Below are 27,554 nucleotides of genomic sequence, written 5' to 3'. Positions count from 1 at the left end.
AAACCCCACACGCAACACACCACACTGTCTGATGAGAGCTGTAGATACTGTCCTAGAACAGGCCAAACTTTGGGCAAAGAGATGCTTAAAGGACATTACCCACGCCCATATTAACTTTGCTAATATCACATATAAAGAGAAATCTGTAACATCATGATAAGAAAGTGAGTGAACATGTACACCATCACTGCAAAATTCTCCATCTCTTTCTGAACAAAATGTAAGGGATACAGAAGTCCAAATAAAGCTGATCAAGCTGATGCAAGAAAACCAAAAGGAACGCAAAGCATTTATTCAGTAACACCAACAACCTACAGAAGGTATCTGCAACTACCTTAAAAACAGCTAAGATTTCTACAGGGAGAAGAGACATCATCAACTAATACTGCATTTCTCTTCCTCAGTATGAGAAATATGCATGACATCAGTCCAGATTTTTCAAGGCATTAGAGTTGGTGCATGCCATGGTCTCAAGTGACTGTAGCTGAAAAACTCAGCTGAAGGGGGCTGGAAGGACTTTTTGGTGCAATAAACTATTACATTGCAAATAAGACAAGATGTAAAGGCGGGGGGGGGGGGGAATCTCCTTATCGGTATTTCTGTTTACATGAAACAGAATTGTGTACAAAGTCAAGAGCAGTGCATTGCATTGCTGAAACAAGCACCAGCAATGCAATCAGCATGATATCAAATGAGCAACAGGGTTGCTTTAAGAAACCAGAAGGACACTGCATCCTGAAGCTTACTGATCGTCAGGCTGAGGGGACGCTGCAGCAGCAGATAAAGCTGAAGTATTTGTTGTAAACTTTCCAGCATTCAGGCTTTATTTGTCCGAGTTCGATACTCCCCTCTGTGGGTGGAGAAGCCGAGGGACTGGCTGACGTCACCCAAAGAGCGGGGATAAGTGCAGTGCCCGCAGCTGTGGGACGAGTAAAAGTTCCGAGGAGGTGTGTGGGGTCGGCTGCCCCGTCCGGCAGGTGCTCTGCTGACAGCACCCTTCCTCCGACAGCTTGGCTCCTCACACAGACCTAAGGAAAAAAGGACAGTAACCAAGGAAAAAAAACTGCCCACAATGCCACAAAATGTTGTTCTCCAAGGACCGGCACCCTGGGGATTCAGGCTCTCGGGAGGAATAGATTTTAACCAACCCTTAATCATAACCAGGGTATGTACTCTTTCCGTTTCCTTTCTATTTATTACATTTTTTAGTTGTTGCAGATTTTTGCCCTTCACTTTTCTGGAGTTCAGAGATGCAGATGAAGCTGTGAGTAGATTAGCAAGTAGCTGCTAGTTCTGAGGAGAGCCAGCTGAATGCTAACAGTTGTTACAAGTTTTGCGTGACATGTTTCTGGGATCGTTTCATCGGTCTAAAATACCTTAACTGCATTTCTACTTATGCCTCAAAAATTAAATTCAAGTGCCTTGGCTGCAAAAAATCTTTGTCGTGATTTCCCCAGGCATTCAGATGAGAAAATTACTTTCGAGCCTACTGAAGGCCAGACCCCACTTTTATCATTTGCACGACTAGCCTCTGTGATCACTGGGGGAGAAGACTGCTTGGCAGCAGCTCCTCACGTCTGGAAGTTTCTGCTTTGCAAACTCTGTGCCAACTTTACAAGATTAATCTGACTCTTATTTAATTAAATCAAGTCCTGATTATTGCCAGCAAAGGCAACAGTGCCTTTTTTTACATATGTAAAAGTTCTCACTTTCATGAATGTTCAATCAGTGAATTATTAGAAAGTTATCCAATCCTGAATACGAAGGAGATAGTTCTTTGGTATTTTCTGCCATATTTAGAAAGAGCCTATTTACCTTACCCCCCTAATAAAGGGCAAGAATCCAAGCCTTCGTTTTTTCATGGATCTTGAGCTGTTAACTGCAATTTATTTAAGAAACCAGTTACTCAATGAATGGAGCATATAAAACACTGTCTGCTGCTCTGCATTTACAGACATAGATCTACTCAAAAGGCAGGATATGTATTTTGATAATTGGTATGTTTTGAAAATTGTGTTCAGTGCACATCAGACTAGAATTAGTTCTCCTTATATTTTTACTGCTTTTCAGAACCTCAGACACATTGAGTGTGTGTTCCATGAGCCTCCAAACCACCAATGCCTTTTTTTTTTTTTTTTAAAAAAGCCCTGCACTATGACTCAATATATACACTATGCCTGGTATTAAACAAACGTCAAGAGCCTTGAAGGAAGGATACCACTGGTGAAGCCTTGCAGTAAATATGCTTCTAAACAAGAGGCCGCAGAAAATTTAAGGACCAACCTTTCACATATTATACTAGTAAAAATTAGTTTCATTTAACCACTTATTCCAGATTCATATAAGCATAAAATATTTTACTTATTTTAAACAGAAGTAAACCAGAATGCTATTATTTGACTGTATGTAGCTTCATAACAAATATTCATAGGACACAGCAAAGCCTTTGGAGAAACAAGAGACAAAAACATTGAATTAAAAAGAAAAAAAAATCTCTGTATGTTTTGGGGCCTTCATTGCCTTTTATGGGCCTTCAAAAGAAAAAGTTTCCATTATCTCTAATGAAAAATATTTTAGCGGTGTCTGGTTTGTATTTTCTTTGTGTTTAGATTAAGTGCAATGAAGTTTAAAACTGCAATAACAAAGGACATTACTATAAATGTAACTTTCTAAAGAATAAATTAGTTTGCAATTGACTCATACCTAGCAAATGCCTCACAAGACATAAGCCATTGCTTTCTAGTATATTACAGAAATGCTCAAAATCACATTTCAAGTAGAACTATGAAATAAAATATCTATAGGGAAAAATGACATGTTTAAGTTTGCTTAGCTCACATTCAAGAATATTAATGGTAGATTTGTTTAATATTTTTGTTGCCGAAGCATACATTTAGAAGAGTCCCTAAATAAGTATTCATGCAGTACTCCTTAAGAAGTAGTGAATATTTTGCAAGATCCATATGCCTTGCTTTTGGGGGCCTAGGTGTTCCTTTTGTAAAAAGTATCACCAGCAGCCCGTTCACATTTGGCTTAACTGTCCTGACAAGAAAAAAATTATTAGCCATTAAAACAATAACTAGAAATTATTTTTAAACACGTTTTGAATAAAATAATTGGACAGGTGTTGAGTTTGGTTGGCTACAGTCCTTGTTCACCAAGAGAAAGCTTTTAGAAGGACTTGTCAAGAGAGGCAGACAACATAAGAGATCATCATCCACCTGTCTAAAGAACAGATGTCATCTCCAAAACCCATCTGCGATTGGTTCTGTTGTTTTGACCGTTTCAAGCAAATGCAAAAACCACAGATCATAATCACTGGGAAAGTAGGAAGAACAGGAGGGGACTAAAAATAGACATAGTGAGATTCTATTAGGGTCAGAAACAACGAATTAACTAGAAATAATGAAAAAATGTCTTGGAACTTTACATAGATACAAAGAAATTACATCAATTAAACTGATCAAAAACCTAGTCTTAATGAAACTGAATAATTCAGTTTATTCTGACCAGAAGATAACCTTTTGGGTTAAGCATTTAGAGGAATGCAATCCTGGAATTTAAGTCATATTGAATAAAGCATTACAGGAACAATTGAAACTTGTAGAGTTTGGAGGGAATGGTGAATTATTATCAACTCTAGATTTAAGTTCTATTTTAATATAAACCTTTACAGATCACAATGCAAGTATTTATATTAACTCAATTTTATATCTAGCCACTCTGCAGACATTCATAACTCTTTAGAAAACACAGAACCTGAAATGTTTATGAAGGTGTGCCATGATGAGCTTCATAAGTCTATTAACAAATGCAGAGAGGTTTTCTTCAAAGTTTTCATAGGAGACAGTGCCCTTCATGTGGTTAAATAGTTATCTAGTCTCTGACAACATCTGAATGCTCAACATATATCCTTGTATTTATCCAAATCTGAGATACCTACGATACAGGAGCAACAGGTGTGCCATACAGACATGTCCTGAAGAGAAGGGCAAAAATTTTCTCAAAGCACCATAGAATCTACCTCACGAAGCCAGAGTGAGCAAGCAACAAACACTACAGTCATAATACGATTCTAAGTTTTCACAATACACATTTAATGTGTCACTAATAAGTTCCTTAAGAAACAGTATTACTTACATTACTGAGGTACCCACAATATCAGTATTATACCCACAATATGGTGTAATCTTGCAACGCACAACTTGGTCCCTTTCTATAAAACGTAGGCTGCAGTACTTTTGTTTGTCTGCCTCTCGTCCCCATAAGCAACAGTCAAGATTTCCCCCCTGAAACATTAAGAGAGAAGAGCTGGCACCCAGCCATGTTCCTCCTACCCCATCCTAGCAGCAGATCTCCAGCATTTTCCATCAAGCCCAGGAAGAGCTGATGAGGGAAAGGATTATACAAGGGCAGGTAGTTCTGCACCCCAGAAGGCCTGGGCAGGTAGAGCTCAGCACCCCCATCAAGGTGTTAAGGCCCAACAGACACATCCCAGAAGCCTGGCAATAATCAATTCAGCTAAGGAATAGGAAATACAGACTCCTGGCCCTTTTCCTCCTTGCTCCCACCAAACAATGGTAACCCCATTGAACCATATAGTGGTATCACTGCAGCTGGTAACAATATGCTAAGAAAATCCAAGGGATTGTGCATTACTACCAGCAACACAGAATGGGTTAGGTCCTACTAGCAGAACAGCTGCAGGGGAACGTACCATGCTAGACAGATATGCTACTTTATAAGGCAGAATCATTATGTCAGTACATTGCTGCAGTATGCCACAGATAAAGCAGAGGATTTGTTGTGACGTAAAAAGCCTAATCTACCGAGTAACCTATGTAAGGGTTATTCAAGCAAGCTTATTCTTGGAGGGAACCAAGAATGGCTGGGTTTGCCCATTTTGGGTATTAGAGCATCAGTCACACTCGAACGCTAGGAATCCTGCTGCAGTTTGTCATTCCACACATCTACAACATGCTAAGCAAAGTCAGGAGCCGTTCCAGGTTAAAGGGAGAAGCATGATCATACCTCTACCCCTGTCTTATTACAGTAATGTAAGGGGTCTCAGTGTAGTTCATTTACACTAACAGCTGTTGAAGTTTGAGAAACAGAGTATTTTGGAGACTTCAGACTTAGAATTTATGAGCAACTTCCTCGATTCATACTCAAACAGATTATTCAGGCACCTTAAGACTTTGTTAAGCACACACTACATGAGTCCATTCTTTTGGAGGGTGAGGGGGTAAAAGCCTCTGCTGAAAAACTGGGAAACACCAGAGTTGAACACCTCCATAGCATGTTTTCCAGTCCCCCATAATACTTAATTACTTCTAATAACTGAGATAGCACTTGCTTTGGCTGTAGCCAAACCCATGGTGACAAAAAAATATCTCCAATAGCTTTTTTACTTTATACATGGCACAGATCAGAGAACTGCTCTTGTAAATAAGAATATATTGACATTTTTGTCCTCCACACTGGGATTCATTTACTTAAAAAAAGCAGCTAGTGTTATTTTAGATGAATCAACCTGTCCCCCTTGTTCTGCTGTTTCAGAAGAGCTGAATTCCAGAAGCTTATGTGCTACATCCATCAATTTCATGTTGCTGTCTTGGTTATCAAAGGTCACCTAAAATGGCAATACACACCTAAGGGACCTAAATCCCACTCAGTGACCAAAGACCTCTTTAAATGGTGTGGTGGTATGACAAGTCACCTGTTTGCAAAAAAAAGGCCTGCAATTCTAGAACAGGCTTTAGTAATATCTAAGGTCATGGCCTCTCTGCAATAGTTATTTTAAAACAGAATTATATTGCATTTCAATTATTTGAACCATGATGTAGAAGATCATCAACAAGACAAAAAAAAAGCAAGCATAGAAAGATAAGCTTTGAGCTATTTCTATGAATGTCACTGACGATGGTACATTTCTGTGAGGTATGAATTCTGCCACACAGATCACGTTGAAGGATCAGGGCCCTTGTTATGCACATGCAATGGGACTTAAAGCTAAGCACTTTAAGGAGTTCAGGGTCTGGATTAGACAAGAATAAAGAGGAAAATGTCATTTCAGTATTATTAGCATATTTCTGATTACTTAGCAATACAACATGAGAGACCAGGCTAGCAGAAACACACTAACTGCTGTATTTGTCCTTAAATGTGGTAAGACCGCAAGTGGCTTTCTATATCAGCCAGTCAATGGCACATCACGCACATGAACATTAAGTAGCACGATTTCTTAGCAGTTCTATTCTTCTGCTGTTGCCTGGAGTTGCAAGGGAAAAACTTAACTGTTTCTTTTCAAGCAAATTACACAATGGCAGCTGAGATGGAAGATTCAAAGGCAAGTTACAGTAACTACAGAAATCAGAGTGGAAACTGCTTAACGCAGAAGTGTGAAGACAGTTTCCATCTGATTTGAAGTTATGATGAATAAAGCATTTATGTGGTGATCTGACAATGCAACTACAGAGGGTCCAGCAAAACTAAGAACTTACTTTTTTTGTTAGCCAGCATATAGTTGTTTACAGGCCCACTCCCTCCCTCCCCCCCCAACCCCATAGGAAATAGGGAAGCATGGTGAAGTTTATTTTCTCTATCAATTTTCAGGTACACGTGGTGCTTAAGCAGTTAAATTCTGTTTTTTCAGGTTACACCTGGAAGCAAGGCTTCAGCTGCCAACCTGTGCCCCGGTGATGTTATCATAGCTATTGATGGTCTAGGCACAGAGAACATGACACATGACGATGCCCAAGAGAGAATTAAAGCAGCTGTACATCAGCTTTCTTTGAAAATAGAGAGGTATGTGTACATGTCCGCTTACTTGTGAAAGAAGATACTACCCAACCAATTATACAGTACAACTATTATATAGTGTAACTATTTAAAATAATTTTAAGAATTTCACAAAACCTTTAAAATTACAAGCACCCAGACCTACCTCACCAACTCCAGATCACACAAGACTCCCCAGAACACTTCTTCATGGGCACAAGATGACTCCCCTCAGGCTACTCACCACATTTACTGAGCTGTGAACTGTACCCCTGTACTGTCCCTGCTGACTCCACAAGTCCTACGTTTGCTCTCTGTAAACAAGCAGTTCTTCATATTTTGGGGAAAGAATAAAACACTCAGCTAGCTGTCACTTGTTCAGTTACCTCTCTGCTCTAATACTCCCTCAGCCACAGGTGCTTATCTTTGCCTCCCGCTCCCAATCACAGACAAAGCTGCGAGTATATCCTCCCAGTTAAGGAAAGCAACATCACATCAGACTTTCATAAGGGGTAACAAAGGAGGGGGTTTAAAGCCAACCTCTTTGGTCACAACTTATTAGACCAAATACAGGATTCTCAAAGCAATGTTAAAACCAAAACAAAACTAAAAAACCCTCTCTTACCTAAACTGCAGGAGTCCAGAAACTTTTTGTGTTCATTTTGCCCAACTAAAGCCAGCAACAGAAACAACCTGTATCTTCACATCTCCCAACTGAGTTTGCTCAGCCTTTAATCAGAATCACCTAGCACACCCTTTCAGCTGCCTCCAGGAATCAGACAGCTCTGATTGACCTGAGGCTCTCAAGGAGGCACAGCACTTTATTACAGCTGACCACAATATTTCTTTCCAAATACAGAAGGTGGGGGTTTTTTTTGAAAGGAGCATTGTGGAATTATTAGAGCACACACCACCATTAAAAATTCCTACAGTTAATTCTAGGTTCTGTTACAGATTGGTATACGCCATTCAGCAGCTCTCTAAGGAAGCAATTTTCAAAATATGATAAGTGTAATTGTGCCTATGAAATACATGCGTATTTTTAAAATGCTAAATACTTGTATTTATATAACAAGCAGTCCTAGATTAATGTTTAACATTAATATTACACTATTTTAAAATTAGCTGCCAAATTTCACTTTGTCAATGAAAACAAAATTGTAACTGATATTTGCCTGTTATCTCTGCCTAAGTGACTGAAAGAATCAATTGCACATATACTTTACATGCCTAGATTGCATTCCTCCTACACTGAAAAGCAGACTTTGCATAGCTATTGTGGTCATAAAAAAAGAAATTGATGTTGTTCTGGTTTAGGATTACTACTAAGATATTCACTTATTTGTGCAAAATATTCTGAGGACCCAACATTCATTCTATCAATCATTAAAAAAACCAAAACTGTAAAAATTTCATCAGCTCAGGTCAGAAAGGCATTCATTTCCCTTTGCATTTGGTAACTAGTAACAAATTATTTTCCATTGTTCATAGTATACATAGTTTTTTAAAAAGTAAACACACTTTTTATATATTGTTTACATGTAGTACACTATATATGGTTAAAGTACTTTACTGTTAAAACATTTAAAAAGCATAGAACAAACTGAAAATTTTCAAGCTGCATTATATTTTACAGGAACATATACGACTCTATAGGAATTCAAGTTATTTAAATTCTGCCTTTCCTTCTTTCTTTCCTTCTAGGGCAGGAACTAAATTATGGTCCCCACAAGTTTCAGAAGATGGCAAAGCACATCCCTTCAAGATAAATTTGGAAGCTGAACCACAGGTATGAATTGTTGAAAGTCACCTAACCATTTCCATTCACCTTTTTACACTCTAAATGATCTCCCTTGTGGTCATTAAAATACTTTGAATAGCACTTCATCCATTATCTGTCAGTTTAAGCTAGTACAAACCATCACAATTATGATATGTACGAACATCTTTTTATCTGGCTGGATTTTTTTTATTTTTCAGCTGTAACTGAAACAAAACATTAACAAGTGACAACACATTCTCATTTTTCTTTGAAACTGTACATATCACTATAGCTTTATTATGGAAAGAAAATAACTCATTTTATGCTGATAGAGTTTAAGTTGCTTTAGAGATTCTTCATCATACAAGGAAGTTCTTCAATCAGGAATAAATGTCAAGTACCAAAGCAATGCACTCATCACATCACAAAAGTTATTTTGATGTAACAGTCAGTTAAACAGAGAGATCCATTAATGCTGCATCTCTTTACTTCCATACATTTTTATACTACACCACAGAACGTAAAGTTACAAATTTGTACAAAACCCATATACTGATCAATAATCAAACCATTCACCACTTCTGACCAGCAGTCTTGATCCTTGTATATGACCAAAGCGAATCCAATCAATTTAAATCCTATGAGCTGAAGTGTCCGTATTGTATATCGTTAATTAGCTAGCTACTGTCTACAACTAGTGCTTTATTCTTTTGTCGTTCCTCTTTAACCTACATGAACGTTTGCTGTTCTCTCAAGAGGGGGGAGGGAAGAGCATTCTGCTGATCCTGGAAGGCCCGGATCAAAGCAAGTATGTCAAAGTATTTATTCTGTGCTATCCTAGACAAAATGTAAGTGCAGATTCCATTTAAATAAATCCTAGGCAATAAATACTTCCATGAATTCTGTTTTCATGGAGACACTCCCAAACATAAATATGGCATTTCAGTGTTCCAGTTCTCTCCCTTCCAATCTAAAAACTTGCATTAAGTGATACAGCAAACTTAATCAGAAATAACATAACCTCTTCAGCAGTAGGAGATAGCATAGTGAAGAAAAAAAAAACATTTTAAATGCACATTTTTGTGGAATAGCTAGGATACACATAAAATAAACAGCAATGAAACAAATTCACTAAAAAAGCTACAGAGAAAACCATGTAGGCATGTATGACAGGAGAGTAATCCCTTTGCATGAAAGCTGCATTCCTAAAAAGGATAGTTACTTAAAAATAAATCACAAGATTTCATTAAGTGCTATTTGGCAGACTATTGAAAGCAGTCTCCATTGGGCAATCAGAAAAACTGTTTCTCCTAGGTTAAACAGCCCACCTCTTCATTTCAGTATCTCTCTCTCTTTCCTTCCTAGGAAAATCAGGACTACTGAGTATATTTAATAAATAGTAGGCCCCAGAAAAGTAGCAATGCATATAAACAAATATGCTAAACCATTCTAAGGATGATTTACATTTCAGATTAAATTCTTCCATCCAAGAACATCCATTACCCTGATCTCCCTGTGGAAAAAAAATATAGCCTTTTTTCCAACGATTGCTGTAATTTTAAATTAAATTTTACTGCATATTTAGTCACAACACACGAGACCCAGCAGTGTGTATACCAGTAGTGAAAACAGTACACCATCAAAGTTTCTTTAACCTCAGATGACAAATTATTGCACAACTATAACCTGTGCTGTTTAGGTCATATTAGAGTTTGCTGGAGTCCAACAATAAATAAAGGCATTGAAGCCCAGACAAATGGAGAAAAATCCAAAAGCAATATAGTGTTACTTCAAATGTAAAACCCTTTTATCCAAAAGTATTTTATACATTGACTGGTGTGCAGAAATGGAAGATCACCGAGTTCTATAAAAAGCATTTCCTCCATTTATATAATAATTAAAATTACTCAAAAGGTCATAGATGTTATAAATGTAGTCAGATTTTTTTCACTCTTGCCAGGAAGACATTTTAAAGTTCACTAAGAAAGTTTCACAAGGGTAAGTCAATAATTTAAAATACATTATAAGCCAAGTAAATAACAATAATAGATGAAGACTTACACAATCTTCTTAGTATCTAGTTTCTATTTGCAAGCTAATAAAAGATAGTTATAAATGAAAGTATAACATATTTTAAATTGTTCAGCAATTTGGCCAAATATTTGGCCAGAGAATGCTTACTTTAGCTTCAATGAATGAAAATTATTCTACAGATGCTTGGAGATGGTTATGTGAAAACTGATAAACAACTAAATACTGTGCCTACCTGCAGCTATGGAACAAGGAACCTTTACACCGTAGCAAACTTTTGCATTTAGGCTGAGCATCCCCAAAGAGTCCTTTGGAGATTGGTATAGGCAATTGTCACAGCACAATGAAAGCTCTCACTGCTTTTTCCTCTGGGAAGAGGAAACTGAGGCAACAATTCTAGTAAATAACTTACAGCAGTAAGTGGCTGACTGAGAGCCACTCTTGAAAGCTACACAACCCCACATAAAAACCAGCCACCTAATTTCGTTAGTTGGGAGCAACCTATAGCATGATGGATAAATAATAGGAAATAATAGACTACTTGAAGTATTACTAATACAATCACATCGTATTCTGTATAAAAGCAATTTAGAACATAAAGTTCCCAAAGAATATAATTAGGAAGAGAAAATAAAACAATATAAATGGCAAACTGTATCTTATAAATTATTTTTAAAATCCTTTCTGCTGTATTGTCAGTGTAAAACAATACTACGACCTGTAAATTTTTTCTGTTGCAATCTCTTTAACCTCATCTAAAATGAATTTCTTTCCATTACCACAATTTCTTGAATTGTTTTTATTTGGGCTTTTCTTTTTTGCTTCTATCTTTGCCTGAACATTTTGTTCAGTGTGGCTAGGCTTTTGGCCATGAAAGACATTATACATTCTTGGGAGATAGAAATATACTGTACACATAGGTAAGTATAAAAATCTAAAAAAACCCCCAACCCACTATTCTAAAAAGTAAGTTTATAGTCTATTACCACTTCTAATCAAGTTTTGAAACAATATAATTGTGATAGTCTAATTTTGAGGACCTACCCCCTCTTCCGTAACAGCATTCAGAGATAAAGATTTTAGTCACATGATACCTCCAAAATGCAATCTGTGTACTGTCATAGCAATTATCCCCAAGGAATGCCATCATATGGTCCGTGCTGGATGCACTTCTACAGATTTTAGGGGCTACATTCATTTTATTCCCAATACCTGTACCAATGCAAAAATGTAGTTAGCCCTGCAAAAAGGACATCAGTCAGCTGGAAAAAAATTAAGAAATGACATGCTGTAATTCTCAAATATTCCTGATTAGGAATTTCAACAACCTCCAGTTCTCATTTAGCTTTTGAACTAAAGGAGGACTTTTCACAGATTCAGTGAGATCCAATAAACACAAGAGCTGGACTATTTTTGCTGCTGTACGTTCTGTCACTGATATTTTATATGAATAGATGAGTTAAAAAGAAAACAGAACTTAAGTCTAACTAACTGCAAATACTTGTTTCACAACTGTTACATTGTAAACATGCTATTATGGTGCCATATGTCTTCTGTGCTGTTCATTTGTCAACAAGAAATAAAAAAGGGGGATGAAATTACAATGTTCACGGCTGTTTTTGTTTGTTTCGTATCATACATGGATTTAAATAAATTTTAAATACTTTGACATTAATACCATTTATTAAGTAGACATGATCCTAAACACTAGTAGATTATTTCCATTTACTAATACATTTTGTTAACTGCAACCCAGTTCTATCAGACAGAAACAAGGAACTGCAAGCAAAATCTTTGTGCTCGTTTATCTGATTGCTGCTTTCAGTAGCCTCTTACAGTGCAATGCTGCTAAACATTTTTATTTAATAAAACTGCTTTTTACTGTTTGCATTTTCTGGTTGCACATTCTATATATCCATGACTTTTCTTTAGGTCTGTTCCTAAATATATTTCTGAAACTGTTGTTTTAAATTAAAACAAAGGGCCAATTCACATTCAGGTTTTCATAATTTTTATAAATTATTCACCAAAACTTTGAACAGAGACTTGATGCTGTCTGAGAAAGGAAGTAATGTTCTGGGGAATTAACAAAAATCTAGAGATGTCAAAAATGTGTCCATGCTTATCTAATCTGCTCTTCTTATCTTGATTTATTCTGTGGATTTTAGCATTCAAATATCTATTTTAGTTTTTGGTAATATGTTGTACTTGTTCTAACTGGAAATTTTTCTAGCATTCTTAAAGGCTAAGGTAATCTTAAAAAGGCATTTCTGCATTAAACAAAACACTTTGTTTACAGTTTTATTTAGTGGAACAAGGAGACTGGTTTGTGTAGCATGCAACACATAAGTGAAAGACCACAACTGCACCTGAGTAATTTTAAAGTTGAAGATGTTGGGTGTGTCACTGTTAAAAAATATGTGATAGCAAATACCAGACAGCGTATACTGTACACAGTGATTAAGCCGAAGGCTCCTGTACCTAAGATACAAGCTTCAACAATTTGAAATAAATCTCTATCAGAACTTACACTGTCTATAGGTCATATGACACAGTGGGATAGCAACATAAGTACAGAAATGGTCTATAGTATTGCAGGTGTATTTCTAGTACACCAATCACACTCAAAAACAAAGCCAAATCGGAGAACTGGCAAAGATTTCTATGAAAATTGAAGTATTTATGACCTGTGTTATTTTACCATTGCAAGTTCCAGTCTCTAAAGAAGAGACCAATTCAAATTGTAGAAACCTATTTGTTAGGAACAAGAGCTTTTTATTCCATACGGATGGAAGTTCAAGTGCTCTCGCAGCACTGTCTCCAAAGAGCGCTGCAGGACATCAGAACAAGGTGATGGACTACAGCAGCAAACATTCTTCACCCACGAGCACAGAAGGGAAAATAAAAAACCTCAGCAGATGACAACACTATTTTTTCCAAAGTCTGTATTTCTCTGGGTTAGGGATGGACCGGACCTGAGCTGACCGGGACTCAAAGGAGACTGTATTAAATATGCACAACACAAATAATTCATTTTTCACACAGTCAACAGTCTTTATCGTTCCTGGCCAATCACTACAGAAGAACATTGTAAGTTATCTGAAAGGTCATCAGAGATTTTGTTTCCAGATCTTATCCCTATGAATTCTACAACTGGAGGCAATTATCTGGGCCAACAATAAACAAAATCGTATTCCAGAAATAAACAAACATAGGCAGAATGATTTCCAATTTACCCATTTCTGGGTTTTACTTATTTATGATGATTTCACATTATCTTTAAATTATACAGCACCACAATTTTTGACGCACAGGTATCCTTCAAAGTATGGAATAAATTCAGAAGAATGTCCTTGATCTGATGTACATTCAAGACTATTTCCATAAAAGAAGTGTTAAAAATTATGTGTTTTCTAGGCAAGACATTTACAATAAAATCTTCATATTTTTGTGAGTCCCTCCATCAGCATGTGACAAAAATGCAAAGGCAGAGATTAGCACTAAAGCAAAGCAATGAAACTAACTATACATGGAATGTTTCTAAAAGAAGATGCTAAACAGTGCAAAATCTAGAGAACAATACAACAGATTACTATAATATTCATCCCTCCCATTTCTTCTTAAAGTTGCACACTATTTACAAACATGGAATGCCTTCTGTTTGCCCTGAGGCAGGAAAATAATAGTCTCTGAATGTGTATGGCTTAAGTAGCATATAGAAAATTCATGGAAAAATATAGCATGCTTGCACCAGTTCAAAAATAACAAAGTCACAAAAGTAAAACATGCAGAGATTAACAATACTGATGTTGTCAGTTTTACTCATTACTAGCTTTGGTGTGCATTGTAGCTTTGTGTATTTTGTCTGCCTATCATGTACAGGAATTCAAGCCTATTGGTACAGCTCACAACAGAAGGGCCCAGCCTTTTGTTGCAGCAGCAAATATTGATGACAAAAGACAGGTAGTGAGCTCCTCCTATAATTCTCCAATTGGGCTGTATTCATCTGGCAATATTCAAGATGCACTTCATGGACAACTGAGGGGTCTCATTCCTAACTCATCGCAAAAGTGAGTACTGGTATTTACTTATAATATGTGGCCATTTGTGGTATATCACTATCTGTTCTGTTTTCAATTTAAAAGTCCAGCTCTTGCTGTTTTTTCTGATAATCAGGAGTTGATTATCCAAAAAAGTGGTGATAAATGAAGCAATTTTTTCCAACACAGAAAACTCTCCATTCAGCTCTGTAGTAGCAATGCTGCAGGTAGCTAAAATTTGCCCTCTATGTTGGGCTGCAACACTACCTACCATCATCCTTCTCTCTTACAACTGCACTTTACTCTGAATGTTTCTGAACACTAAAGTGATTGTATTTTGAGTACCAGGAATGTACAAACTAAACATGGTTACAATTTTAAAACTTTGTTAGCTACTTTTTAACTAGAAATAAGCATTTGTAGGCCAAAGAAAGTTATTTTAACCCTCTTTTATTTTACAGGATATGAACTACTTCGAACACAAGCATAATATTCGGCCCAAACCTTTCATAGTCTCAGGCCGAAGCAGGTTATAAACTCTTGAGTGCTGTGCTGGACTTGGATGCATGATGTTATTTTTTTAATGGATACTCACCATTCACATTAATAAAACATACTGATGCATTTGAAATTTACTCATAGTAGTATATAGCCTAACACTGAAATAAAAAAAAAAAAAAAAAAGGTTGACTTGCAGAGATCAGGCTTGAAATTCAAATTTCTATTTCCAAAAGAAAGCAGGTCCACACTCCCATCTCAGTTACACTGATAAGAGTCTGAAGTAACTGTATTCATGAACCTGATTCAGTTTACAGCATAGCACCAGATATTGTGTACTTATAAATCTATGGCACTTCGAAATTCTTCTGTCCAAATGGAAATACATGTAATTTGTTAACTTGCTAAATAAAAGATAGCTAGTTATATAAGCTATCATCTAGGCCATTCAGAGACTTTAAGTTTGCTTTTCAGCAGACCTCTATTCAGAAGGCAACCTAACGCAGAGCTAAAATAGGAGAACCATCTGATGCCACAGAGGTGTAAAGCTCCAAAATGCAGAAAAGCTAATATATTTACATCCATCACTTTAGTGTAATATTCCTCTATCATAACTGGGGATGAACTGCCTCACTTACTATTATTTACATTATTAAATACAGAGAGGAAAAAACAATGCAAACTGTGTGGCTAAAAGTGCAAGGAAGCTCAAAAGCGCCTGAGTGATGCAATACATTCTAATGTTACCCTTTATCCTTTCTAGCAGTAGCACTTTTTACCAGTGGACTTAGTGTTCTGCATTTCCTTCTGAAAGTTCAAAATGCCTGCGTTCCAATTGTACTTATTTAAGTGTGACAAACTAGACCAGAAAAACAGGATGATAATTGATTCCTGTGTACAAAGGACAATCTCATATGGATTATCAGTTTTGAGATGTGTTAAATTTTTCAACCACCTGAGTGATAAAGAGGAGACTGTAGAAGACGGATGGAGTCCCATCCTTCTGTGAACAAGAACTATCAATGTAGAACGCCGCCACAGTGGAGAAAAGGTGCCCATCTCTCCTTGCAGTCTGATGCTGATACAGGATAAATGACAAAACAGTCCTTAGCAAACATGCATGGCCTCTAACCATAGGCAGCACTTATATACTGTACCTAAACTGGCTTTTGGACTACTAGGTACCATTGACAGGTACCTAATCAGATTGATGGAGATTCAAATGAGCGTATCAAAAGCCTTATCTCCTAGTTCAAAAACCTGAGTTACACAATATTTTCTATGAAAATATTGAAGTAAATGGCCATTTTCCAGCATGTCAGATGGGGAAAAAAACCTGCAAAAATTAACCTGACAGCGATGCAACAAGTTTCAGAACTTTAGTTGGGCAAGGTCTGTCGGGTGTTCCAGCACTGGAGAAGTCTGTGTTTACAAACTGCAGAATCTCTGACACCGGGTGTGTCAACAAAACCTTGGTTGTCACACTGTTTGTCAGCTACATTTTTGTCAGTCTGGCTGTATATTTACCCTCTGCTAAACACAGCAAAAACCAAACTGCAACGTTGACTGTAAATATCCCTTTAGGACAGACAGCTGAGGACTTTGACTAAAAGAAGAACTGATTATGGACCGTGGGTTTGAGCTAACAGATTGGGCATTAGCCACAATTTTGGACTTTACTCTAGCAAAACTAACTGGAAATTACATTTAATGTATAATTATATTTTATTTATACTTATAGTTTATTCTGTTTTAACATTACTTTGGCTGCTCATAGCAAGAGTTGTGCTTTTTCTAGCCTTTTCCTGCTACTTTCCATTTACTAACACTATCAACACTGACAAAACTTACTCTACTGCAGGATCTAAAGGTGGTCTTGATTCTCCTAGAAGAAAAGACTGTAAATTTATAAGTTGCCCCCGTGTGAATTTTTTGGCTGGCTCATGCTAGGCAATGATGCAGAACTGTACTTTTGCTTTGAGGCTTGCCTACCATTTCTGGAATTAGCTTTCTTTTGATATGTCTTTGATGGTAGAGTATATATTTCCCTTTACATTTTTCAGAAAGTGGTCCTACACAAATTCACCTCTGAATCAAAGGGAGAATTGTGGGTTGTCTTCTCCACCCAAAAGTAGCTACTGGGCAGAGTACTGAACTATCAAACTGGGAAACAGAGTATTCTTCCAGGTTTCCACAGAATCATTCAGCTTGGAAAGAACTAACCACAACCCTGATATGCAGGTTGGAAGAAAGAGATTAAGCATTTATCTGATAGCTCTGAATATCACATAAATGGTAACCAATGACTGTGGAAAGCCTGGGTTATGTGCTGTTACATAGCAACAACAAAGAAATAGCCCATAACAAAGAAAGCCTCTGAGGTGCTATGGAGAAAAGACTGAAGTATTAAAAATAGTGACACTGAAAAAGACTTTGGGCTTAATGTTCACATTGTTTTACTAATCCTTTTCCAGAGATGTTAAATTGGTGTGCAGTAACTTTACTTCAGTAACATCAAGCAACATTAATATTTCTAAAAAACTGTACATCTTTTTTATTATATATAAATTATATGTAAAATCTACTTCAAAAGCAGTAAAATTAATTCTCTGAATACATATCCATTGCTCTTGTGAAGGACTACTTTACATTCTACTGGAAACACTGTAATTTGGAAATGCAAAAGTAAGCCTGGCTGGTTTAGTATCTTTTCTTCTTTGAAATGTTCAACAAATATTAAAAAAATGAAATACATTGTTAAACTAATTTTAAAAGATTAATAAGTATCTTATTGTAGAATTTAAGGAAATCTAAGAAATGGACACCCATTATTTTACACTACTTTATAGTAGTCTCTTCAACTGTTGACCGAGATGGTTGTGAGGTACAGGACTGGAATGATGCGACTAGGATTCCAGTACTGCAGGTGTTTTTTCTGTCACTGACATGCACAACTCACATAACCTTTGTATGCTACCCTTTTGTAAATGTTAAGAGTTACTCACCTAGAACAAAGAATTTTAGGGAGGCTTAATTAATCCTCAATAAAATCTAGCATTGAAAATGTAAAGTAATATTATGTTCTGAATTATTCAATCTATCAAAGAGTTTTTACTATATTTAAAGAAAATGCATGCCAGAGTTTTAAGGACTGCTTTATAACTGGCATTGATACTTTTTACAGGAAAATACTTTTCAGTGAATACGCGTACTTTTGCTTTTCTCTACTTTCTATACTTTTGCTTTTCTGTATCTGTTCTATTTACTCTTTTCAGCCCTGTTAACATCACCATATTCCTGTACTTTTGTCTTTATTCTCTATAATCTGATACACATTGCACACTCTTCTGTAATCTGGCTATTAACACAGTGGATGCAGCACTCCTTCGGGGATTGACTGTGGCAGCGGACGCAGTACCCCCTCTTCAATTAGCACGGTTAGCTCTATCTGCCCTACCGAGCTGAAAGCAGTGTCAAAGATGGCCCCTAACATTCCCTTGGAAATGGAGCTTCCCGGTGTCAAGATTGTACACGCTCAGTTTAACACACCTATGCAGTTGTACTCAGATGACAATATCATGGAAACACTGCAAGGCCAAGTTTCTACAGCTCTGGGGGAAACACCTGTAATAAGGTAATTAGAGCAGTATCTTTAATATTTATGAATATACAAGTTTAGAATATACCAAAAATCATGAGCTTTAATAATATCACACTGTTTCTCTGAAAATGGGTAAAAGGGTTAGAGAGAACCTGTCATTTAAAGCCATTCCATATTTTCTTTAAAATACTAGTAATTTATGACTTTTAACCCAAAGCATTAAAGGAGTCTTTAAGAATTTACAAATAAATATTTCATAGGACATAATCTTATACTTGTAGCTAATAAATAAAAACTGATGATACTACCTGGACTATTAGCTGACTGACCACTCCGAATCAAGATTCTGATTCCCTCCAAAATTAAAAACTATTTATTATTATAACAATTATTTATTTAATAACCATTTAATAACTTGTTCTTATTAATAATTAATAATTTACTATTAGTAACTCAAATTTATTTCAACTGTTGAAATTCAGGTTACAAAGTTTAGGAAATCTTGTAGATGTTCATAGTGTTCTAGATATTTAACTCCCATTCAGGATGACTCATTCAGTATGACTAGCTCTTGTCCAAAAAGAGCCAGAATTGACTTCGCAAGCCTACTAATCTATCTCTGACTTATGAATTTTAGCCATTGCAATGACTAAAAGGCAGGTGGGAACCTTATGTATCTGGATAATGATGATTATACAATAAAAAGTTGTAAAGCACTATTCATTTTTTTCAAGGGACAATTCATCATTCACATTGCTTTATCTTTAGTTTTGCATAATGGTAACTTATTTTTCTGTTTTACAACAGTACTTATGTTAATAATTCATAATACGTATGGTGTAAACTAAAGCTAATTACTAATATTTTAAATAAGCAATAATCACTGGCACCAATGAGCCTTCTTCAGCACCTTGCAGAATTGGGTTGTTACTAACTATAAAAATCATATTTATATAGAAGTATTAAGTTCACCCTATCTGATGAAAACTGTAGTTCCTGAAGTTTTTGCAGAGTGATGTTACTCTACTGCATGAATACTTATCCTCAATCACAACAATTAGAGAACAATTTTTTAAAATTTCCTTTTTCTTTATTCTGAAATCGTGGATTAAGTCCAGAGTAATCAGATTTCACAAATGCCTGTGGCATTCCCAGTTTGAGAACTGACTCTCTACAGAGGTTTGAAATGTCTTTTGTTGTGGGATTGGTTTTCACTATGTATGCATTTAGAAGTGTTATCTCACTCCTTTGTGTCTGTTTTTTTGCCTTCTGTATATAATTGTATTATACTTGTTTCACGTTCAGAAATATTTTAGTAAAGAGGAGAGAATCAAGGGTTTAAGTAGCCATTGGTGAGAATCGTAAATAAGCTCCTTCAATTCATTAAAAGCTTGTGACAAGGCAGTGGTAGTTTCTTCACCAGCTTAAAGATGGCTCAGAGAAATCTATTGATTGATGAAGATGCAAACAATTAACATAAACAACAGGAGTCACTGCCCAACTGCCGCTGCTCTTACAGTGCCATTTGACAGCTTAGATGCTACGCTGTGAAACAAACCAAACCATATAAGCAAAGCAGTCCAGTTCCTTGTGGAATTAGTTGCTTATTTCCAGTGGAAACTTACCTAAAGTTTAACAGACAGTAGGAGGCCAGTTGCAACACAAAATTTAAACTGGACACTTATGTATATATCAGTGAGATAACAGACTTCACTGAAGTAAATTTGGACCTTTCTAATTATTCCCAGTAGCAGTTTGAAATTTACAGATGCCACACATTCAGCCTAGTTCCTGCCAGTGCATATAGTCATCTACTCTTCCTCTCAACTACTTAGGATGTTAGTTATCATGATCAATTTAAAACATTCAGCACAGTTTAAAATACCATGAAATATTCTCGGTAAAATCTTCGGCTCATGGATCATTGGAAATTCAACCATCAGCTGTTGTTTGGACAATAATTTACTTTGTATTTTTATCATAAAGTTGGCATTACAAAAAGTAAGCTGTGTCTCATTCTAATTAAATTAAGAAACAGAATTTCCATTCATCAGTGTTCACCTTTGTTGTGGTTTAACCCCAGCCAGCAACTAAGCACCACGCAGCTGCTCGCTCACTCCTCCCCACTCCCAGTGTGATGGGGGAGAGAATCAGGAAAAAAAAGTAAAACTCGTGGGTTGAGATAAGAACAGTTGAATAACTAAACTAAAATAAAATAGAATTATAATACAAATATAATAGCAAAAATAATAATTGTAATGAAAAGGAATGTAACAAAAAGGGAGAAATTAGACCCAAGAAAAGACAAGTGATGCACAGTGCAATTGCTCACCACCCGCTGACCGATGCCCAAGCAGTGATCCGCCCCTCCCAGCCAACTCCTCCCAGTTTATATACCAAGCACGATGTTCTATGGTATGGAATATCACTTTGGCTAGTTAGGGTCGGCTGTCTTGGTTCTGCTCCCTCCCAGCTTCTTGTACACCTGCTTGCTGGCAGAGCATGGGAAACTGAAAAATCCTTAACTTAGGATAAGCGCTACTTAGCAATAACTAAACCATCAGTGTGTTATCAACATTGTTCTCATACTACATCCGAAACACACTGTACCAGCTACTAGGAAGAAAATTAACTCTATCCCAGCCAAAACCAAGACAACCTTACAATGCTTACTACTATGCAATACCTACTTCACTCTTTGTCATCTCCATAAGTTAAATAAGTAACAATTATCTTAGCCAAATAACGACTATATTAACTAGTGATCGAGCCAACTTAGAAAAGGAAGAACAACTTCATGTCATGATACTCTCCCAAAAGATTTGTTTACTTAGGTTTTGGCTGACCTTATGTAAAGATGTGAGCTGTGATTTTAACAATATTCTTGAAGCCAGTTGCTGAGAAAATGGAACTTCTGGATACCGTACCAAAGAGCACCTGGTAATACAGCAGTTGATTACAGGAATGCAACTGCTTTGAGGTTAAACACAGGTACCGGCCTATTTCCAAATGCCATTACAGCCAGAACAGTAAATATGGAAATACTTTCATGAGTTTGTAGATTTATTTTTGTAACAATTGCACAGATACTTTGTTTCCAGCACTTTTTAGATCAAGAAGAGGCTATATAAAGCAATGCTACCTGGAAGAAAGAGTCTTTCAGCAGTTGTAGAAACACATTGTCTTTATGTTTGTTTCCTGAATCATATTCTATGCCTGGTAGAGCTATTGCTTTAAAGTTATGTTTGTTAAACTGCTTTATCTGCTCTTCCTCCCTGTGATACAGTGACCCATCTCCCAACTCAGTGCCTCAGTCTGATGTGTACAAGATGCTGCATGCCAACCAGGAGGAGCCCAGTCAACCTCGCCAGTCTGGCTCCTTTAAGGTGCTCCAGAATTTAGTCTCCGAGGAAGGTGGTTAATAATGACATATTCTACCTGTTCAAAGCATTTTTAAATGTTTGTGGGAAGGGGGAATCTGAGAAGAAACTATGAGAGATAAGAGCTGTAAGAATTTCTGAAAGCCCAAGTCATTCTGAATCTTATAGATAGCACGCTAGCCTCCTAATATTTGTCCCCCTTGCTTTTATAGCTAGCAATCTCCTGTGTGAATAAAATGGGGGTGTTAATCACAGTTTTCAGAATCTCTTCTCAGATTTTAAGATTGTTAACATACAAAGTTGACTTTAACTGAATGATAAAAAGTTTTATGCAAGTGAACTTTGGGGACAAGCTGCATATACTCATGACACCAAGAAAGAAAACACTCTCTTCCACATCCAGGAAAAGAGAAATTTAAACCAACTCCTAAAATAAGTTTCACCCATCACCTCTTCATTCTAAATAAAAATTGAAGAGAACAATATAATTTACAGTCATATTTCCTTCAAATGAAGAAGTTACAAAAATAACATTACTAAAGGCTGCAAGTTTGTTATATTTACAGTAAGTGTAAAGAATAAAATAAAACCAAAATTAACCTAAAAGGTAAATATTTAAAATTTTAATTTTTATATCTCAATAGTTACCAGAGAAGGTATAAATACATCTAATTGTGTGTGTGTATATATATATCATTGTGATATTTTGCTTGGCTTTTTCTTGTATTTTGCTATAATTTTGTATTCATATCATGTTACTAATCTTTCTGAATTTGTTGTAGGGTTAGTTATATAAATAAGCAGCTTTCTAACAATAGGTCTTGAATATGTTAAGTTGCTAAGTTAAAGCCAAACCCTCCTCCCTCTCCTGCTATACCCAAGACCTACTATCAGAGAATTAGATGATGTCTACAAGACAGAGAGCAATATATACATAATAACTTTTGTACTTGCTTTTTGGCTACAGCTACACAATATTTTTCCCAATTCCAAAGAGGTGGAATCTGGCCACTATACTTGTATAGAGAAACTTCATTGTTTGGTGATATAAGTGAAAGCCTGTAAATACATCCAGAAGTATATTTACAGGAAAATTATTTAACTGCATCAGATGCTTTTATATCAGCCTGTACAAAACAGGATTGTTTTGTTTCTCAGATGGACGCCCCACGGGTACAAGAAGTGTGAAAGCACCTGTGACAAAGATACCTACTGCCATGCCTGGTGTCCAGAAAGTGCCACTGTGTGACAAGTGTGGGAATGGGATTGTGTAAGTTGTTTCTTTTTAGTTTTAGAAATCTCTAGTTCAAGCACATGTCCTCAAACACCACCGCAGACTACAGGAATGCTTTCCAAGTGATGGTCTTGGTCTCCGCCTGCATCAGTAGAGAAATGCTTCTAGAGAACAGAGATATAAAAACACATTGTTCTAAATGCCAAATTATTAACCTATACCTTAGCCACTTTCGATACAGATGATTTCAGTTTTGATGATCTACCATCAAGGCTTTAATTAAGATTTCTCAGGACCTTTTGCAAGTCAATCATTAACACATACATAACAAAACCAGCAGTTACCTGTGCTGCATTGTCTCAAGCTGTGAATTCTCAAAAGTTTCTTGGTACTGTAAAGCATCCTTCTCCCAACCCAGTGGGAGTATCCAGAAAGCTCTCTTTGGCCTATTTTAAAACTACCACATTTCTATCTGAATGACATCACTAACTTCAGCAAAGAACACAGATAATGATGAGCTCAGAGAACACAGTCAGTGAGGAAAAGAAATGTGGTTTTTAAACTCATTTTGTCACCATTTTGATAGGTTAGACTGTACTTTCTGTGTTGTAACCAAACTAACATGTTTCTTCAAACTCTGGTTTTCCGACGAACTATTGAACCATGTGATCACCTCTATGTCATTTTATGTCACTTACTCAAACTCAGCTTCCAACCTTAAATTATATAGTAGTTGGCAAAACCACCAGATGAACAACCTAAGAGCCTTAAGATAAATACCTAGAACTTAATTTGTGTCATACTGTAGTTTCTTCTCACTTTAAATTCATATGAATTAATTGTTTTTTTCTTTTCATTGTTTCCACATAGAGGAACAGTGGTGAAGGCACGTGATAAATACCGGCACCCAGAATGTTTTGTGTGCTCTGACTGCAATCTCAACCTGAAACAAAAAGGCTACTTCTTTGTGGAGGGCCAACTATACTGTGAAGCTCATGCACGAGCTCGCATGAGGCCACCAGAGGGATATGAAGCAGTTACCGTTTACCCAAAATGCTAGTCTTACGTTAACACACAAATATATGCATGCACACAAAAAGCCATTAACAGCTTAGAACTGCAGTACAAGTGTCAGGACTTCCGCCTGATTCCAAAGTAGCAGCTTTTAAACTTTTTCTTGTGGGATTCTGAGGAAGTTGGAAGTCCCTATTAGCCAGCAGTAACATTATACCACTAAAATTCTGCTAAAATATTATCTTTGAAGTTGCCAATATAACTCAATTAAGTATAAACTAAAACAGATGTACTGGAATAAAAAAAGTGAAACAGCTGGGGTATTACATTATTATTACAGCATATATATAAGTGCTGTAATCAAGATATTTTTAACATAAATTAAGTACCTGTGCAAACAACAAAGCCATCAGTGTTACAGGCTGGGCCCTAACAAACAGAGAAAATTGACAGATCATTAGAAAAGCAGCTATTTTACATGGATACTACAAAATGAGCAGTTGTTCATGTCTGCTTCCACCATCTATTTTTCAACTACCATTAATGTATGCCAAAAATAGATTTTGCTTACTTTGCTTTGAATTTGGGGTTATATTGACTTAATTTTCTGATGCAGCAACTATGATAAGGAATAAATACCAAGTCATACAATAAAATGGCTAGAATAATAAAGACTGTTTAATAAGAAGCAAAACACAAGTTCTATGTTGTTTTAATGGTTTGCGGTGAAATCAGCTTTCACATCACTTAGCAGAAAATTGTTCTGAGGCAAGCACACACACACATTGTTTTTTGGAAAAACAACCACTAATAGGAACTCACTGCAAATTAAGAATGAAAGTAAATTTAAAAACCTTTTTGCATAAAATGGTACGGTTTTTTTGCATCTCCATCTTTCAACTTCATAATAGAAACAATGGGGAAATATCATCATAATATCTTTATTGCTGGTAAATTAAAACTTGGACAACTTTAAAAATAGATGCTAATTAAAATATGCAAAGGAAAGATCTTTTATAAAAAGCCTGGTGAAGTCCTAAGGAAAAAAAAAAAAGGCTGAAAGAATACAGTTTTTAAATCAATTTCTGAAACTTTTTAAGGGCTACATTGCTTTCAGGTAGGTGCTAGCTACATATACACCTGACTGATAAACTGAACCTTAGCATTTTCAAAAAATATCAACACAATTCATAAATTATTTATTGGGGTATTTTGAACCCACTTTAAAGTAGAAAAATCTACAAAATTTGTATCAAGTCTACAAGACCAGCAGAAATTAACAAATCAGTGGCAAACAATCTTATATTGCAGAATGGGAAAAGTATATAAAAAGCTTAAAGTGTAAGAAGAATATAGAATCAAAATAAGAATTTGTACATACTTTAAATATCTTTTAAAAATTCAGATGAGTCCCAAAGCTTGAAATACCATGTCCACATATTCGAAGACTTTTCAAAATGTCTTAAAGTATTATTTCAGAATTTAAATGTTTTAAAAATGTGTGTGTCACTGCATTTATAATTTATGTCTGCATATCAAAAGCAGACATAAAAAAGTGTTGCACCCTTTTATAGGTTAGCTCCTGAATTATTTTGGGGCACAAAACATAATTCTGCTCCTCATGTATCATGGACGCTATGTGTAGCATTTATATTATTCCACTGTTAAAGCCCATAAAATAAATCTGAAAATCCTTTTGAAAGTGAGAGTGCACATAATGTCTATTTTACAAACCTAAAATGTCATCGGTGTTTTAAAATATTTGCTTAATGTTCATTTCTTTGTGGAGTAACTGAAGGTAAAAATAAATCTACTACATACGATAAAGATTCTGTATTTCTTTTCAACTGGTATGAAAAAAGAGAAAGTGTGTCAAGCGACTGGACAATAACAGAAGTTTGGCATTTTCAGCCTGATAGAAGAGTATGCTTCGGATTTATCAAACCACTGGCAAGAATGAAACACAATTTTTGTATTAGGCATTTGAGTATATAATCTGGGCAAAACTAGCTTTCTAAAACTGAATGAGATCATATGCTTTCAAAACTGAAGACCCAAAACTGCTCTCTGTTTAACAGGCCAAACATACCAATTGTAAATGTGGGGAAACTCTCGGAAATGTAGATACAAGAACGGTTAGGTTAAAAGAAAGTCATAGAACACGACCTGATGCCAAAACTTTGGGGAAAGTTCAGTGGCATTGCATCATCACACGGTGCTATTTTGAGAGGTTTGAGGTTGGACATGACTTTGATAGAATTAGAAGGTAAGCCTATCTAATTGCAAGTACCGACCTATGTGAAAATCTTTATGCTGATATAACATAAAGGAAACAAAGATTTTTAATTAATGCAGATTCTAAAATCCTTGATCCTGATAGAGAAAAAAAGGAAATCTTATCCTCCAGTCCCTTCAGTTTGGAGGAATTGAATATAGAGATTTAAATGTGAGAGAAAGATACAGTAATTATCTCTATCACATGCTCAAGGCTCAATTCTTTATCTCAGTAGGGTGTCAGTGGTTCCTGGCACAAATCCTTTACAAACTGTCCAGCTAAAGAACTATCCACTTTATCTTCTGGCTTAAGAATGGCATAGCCAGTGAATCATGATAGCTTAATGCTACTATGCTTCTCAACTGTGTCCAGGCTTTTTTATATATTTATTACAAGCCAAAGAGAGCCATGGCATTTATTTTTAGATGGAGAGAAAGATAGGAAGTGTGACTTCACATGCTTGTTATCTTGACTCTTCAGATGTTGATCAACAGGTGTGAAAAGCTTTCCTCAGCTGTGCTACTGTTGCATAAACAGCAGGGCTGTTCTGGGAGATGTTAAAAACTTACATGAAACTGTAATCCTCCAAATGAGTAAGCCAAGAATTGCATCTGAAAATACACAGATTAATTTAAATGGTACTTTTGTATCAATTACTCCAAGACAAATGCTTTTGGTCTTTTAAGTAATGCTGAAGTGTTGCCAACAATTGAAACCTAAAAAGTTCTCTAAAGTACTTAAAAGAAACTACATTGTTTCCATCAGCTCAATAACTTTTTTCAGTTTTTCAACCACATTTCATCACTTAAAAAATTAGGCTAACACTTTTGTTCAGATCAGAAGTGTGCTGTTGAAGGAACCCCCCATCATTCCCACTTCCTGCATTTTGGTTCACATCACACAACTTCAGAGTGCACAAAGTGGTTTCCTTTACGATGA

General features: G+C 36.1%; 1 protein-coding gene across 3 annotated transcripts; it reads left to right on the top strand.

Moving 5' to 3' along the window:
- Positions 1-897: 897 nt before the first annotated feature.
- PDLIM3 (PDZ and LIM domain 3) lies at positions 898-26,167 on the top strand. 3 transcript variants are annotated; one of them, XM_052779868.1, is made up of 8 exons: positions 912-1,165; positions 6,656-6,807; positions 8,485-8,569; positions 15,075-15,142; positions 18,482-18,745; positions 21,999-22,126; positions 23,251-23,362; positions 24,197-26,167. In XM_052779868.1, exons 1-8 carry the CDS (start codon positions 1,073-1,075, stop codon positions 24,384-24,386), a joined length of 1,092 nt encoding a protein of 363 aa, XP_052635828.1. In that variant the 5' UTR covers positions 912-1,072; the 3' UTR covers positions 24,387-26,167. The 3 variants fall into 3 exon arrangements, with proteins under 3 accessions (XP_052635829.1, XP_052635828.1, XP_052635830.1); XM_052779869.1 differs by lacking the exons at positions 15,075-15,142; positions 18,482-18,745 and adding an exon at positions 14,456-14,643 and having other exon boundaries at positions 898-1,165; XM_052779870.1 differs by lacking the exon at positions 18,482-18,745.
- The last annotated feature ends 1,387 nt before the right edge of the window (positions 26,168-27,554 follow it).

The sequence above is a fragment of the Harpia harpyja genome, chromosome 2, assembly GCF_026419915.1.
Source record: "Harpia harpyja isolate bHarHar1 chromosome 2, bHarHar1 primary haplotype, whole genome shotgun sequence".
In the NCBI taxonomy this organism is placed as follows: Eukaryota; Metazoa; Chordata; class Aves; order Accipitriformes; family Accipitridae; genus Harpia; species Harpia harpyja.
This window is presented reverse-complemented; position numbering and strand designations above follow the sequence as displayed.

Coding starts and splice junctions, on each gene's coding strand:
- PDLIM3 (XM_052779868.1), top strand. CDS start 1,073: ATGCCACAAAATGTTGTTCTCCAAGGACCGGCACCCTGGGGATTCAGG. Junction 15,143..18,481: donor ATAGTCTCAGGCCGAAGCAG/GTTATAAACTCT, acceptor CTATTAACACAG/TGGATGCAGCACTCCTTCGG. Junction 18,746..21,998: donor GGGGAAACACCTGTAATAAG/GTAATTAGAGCA, acceptor CCTGTGATACAG/TGACCCATCTCCCAACTCAG.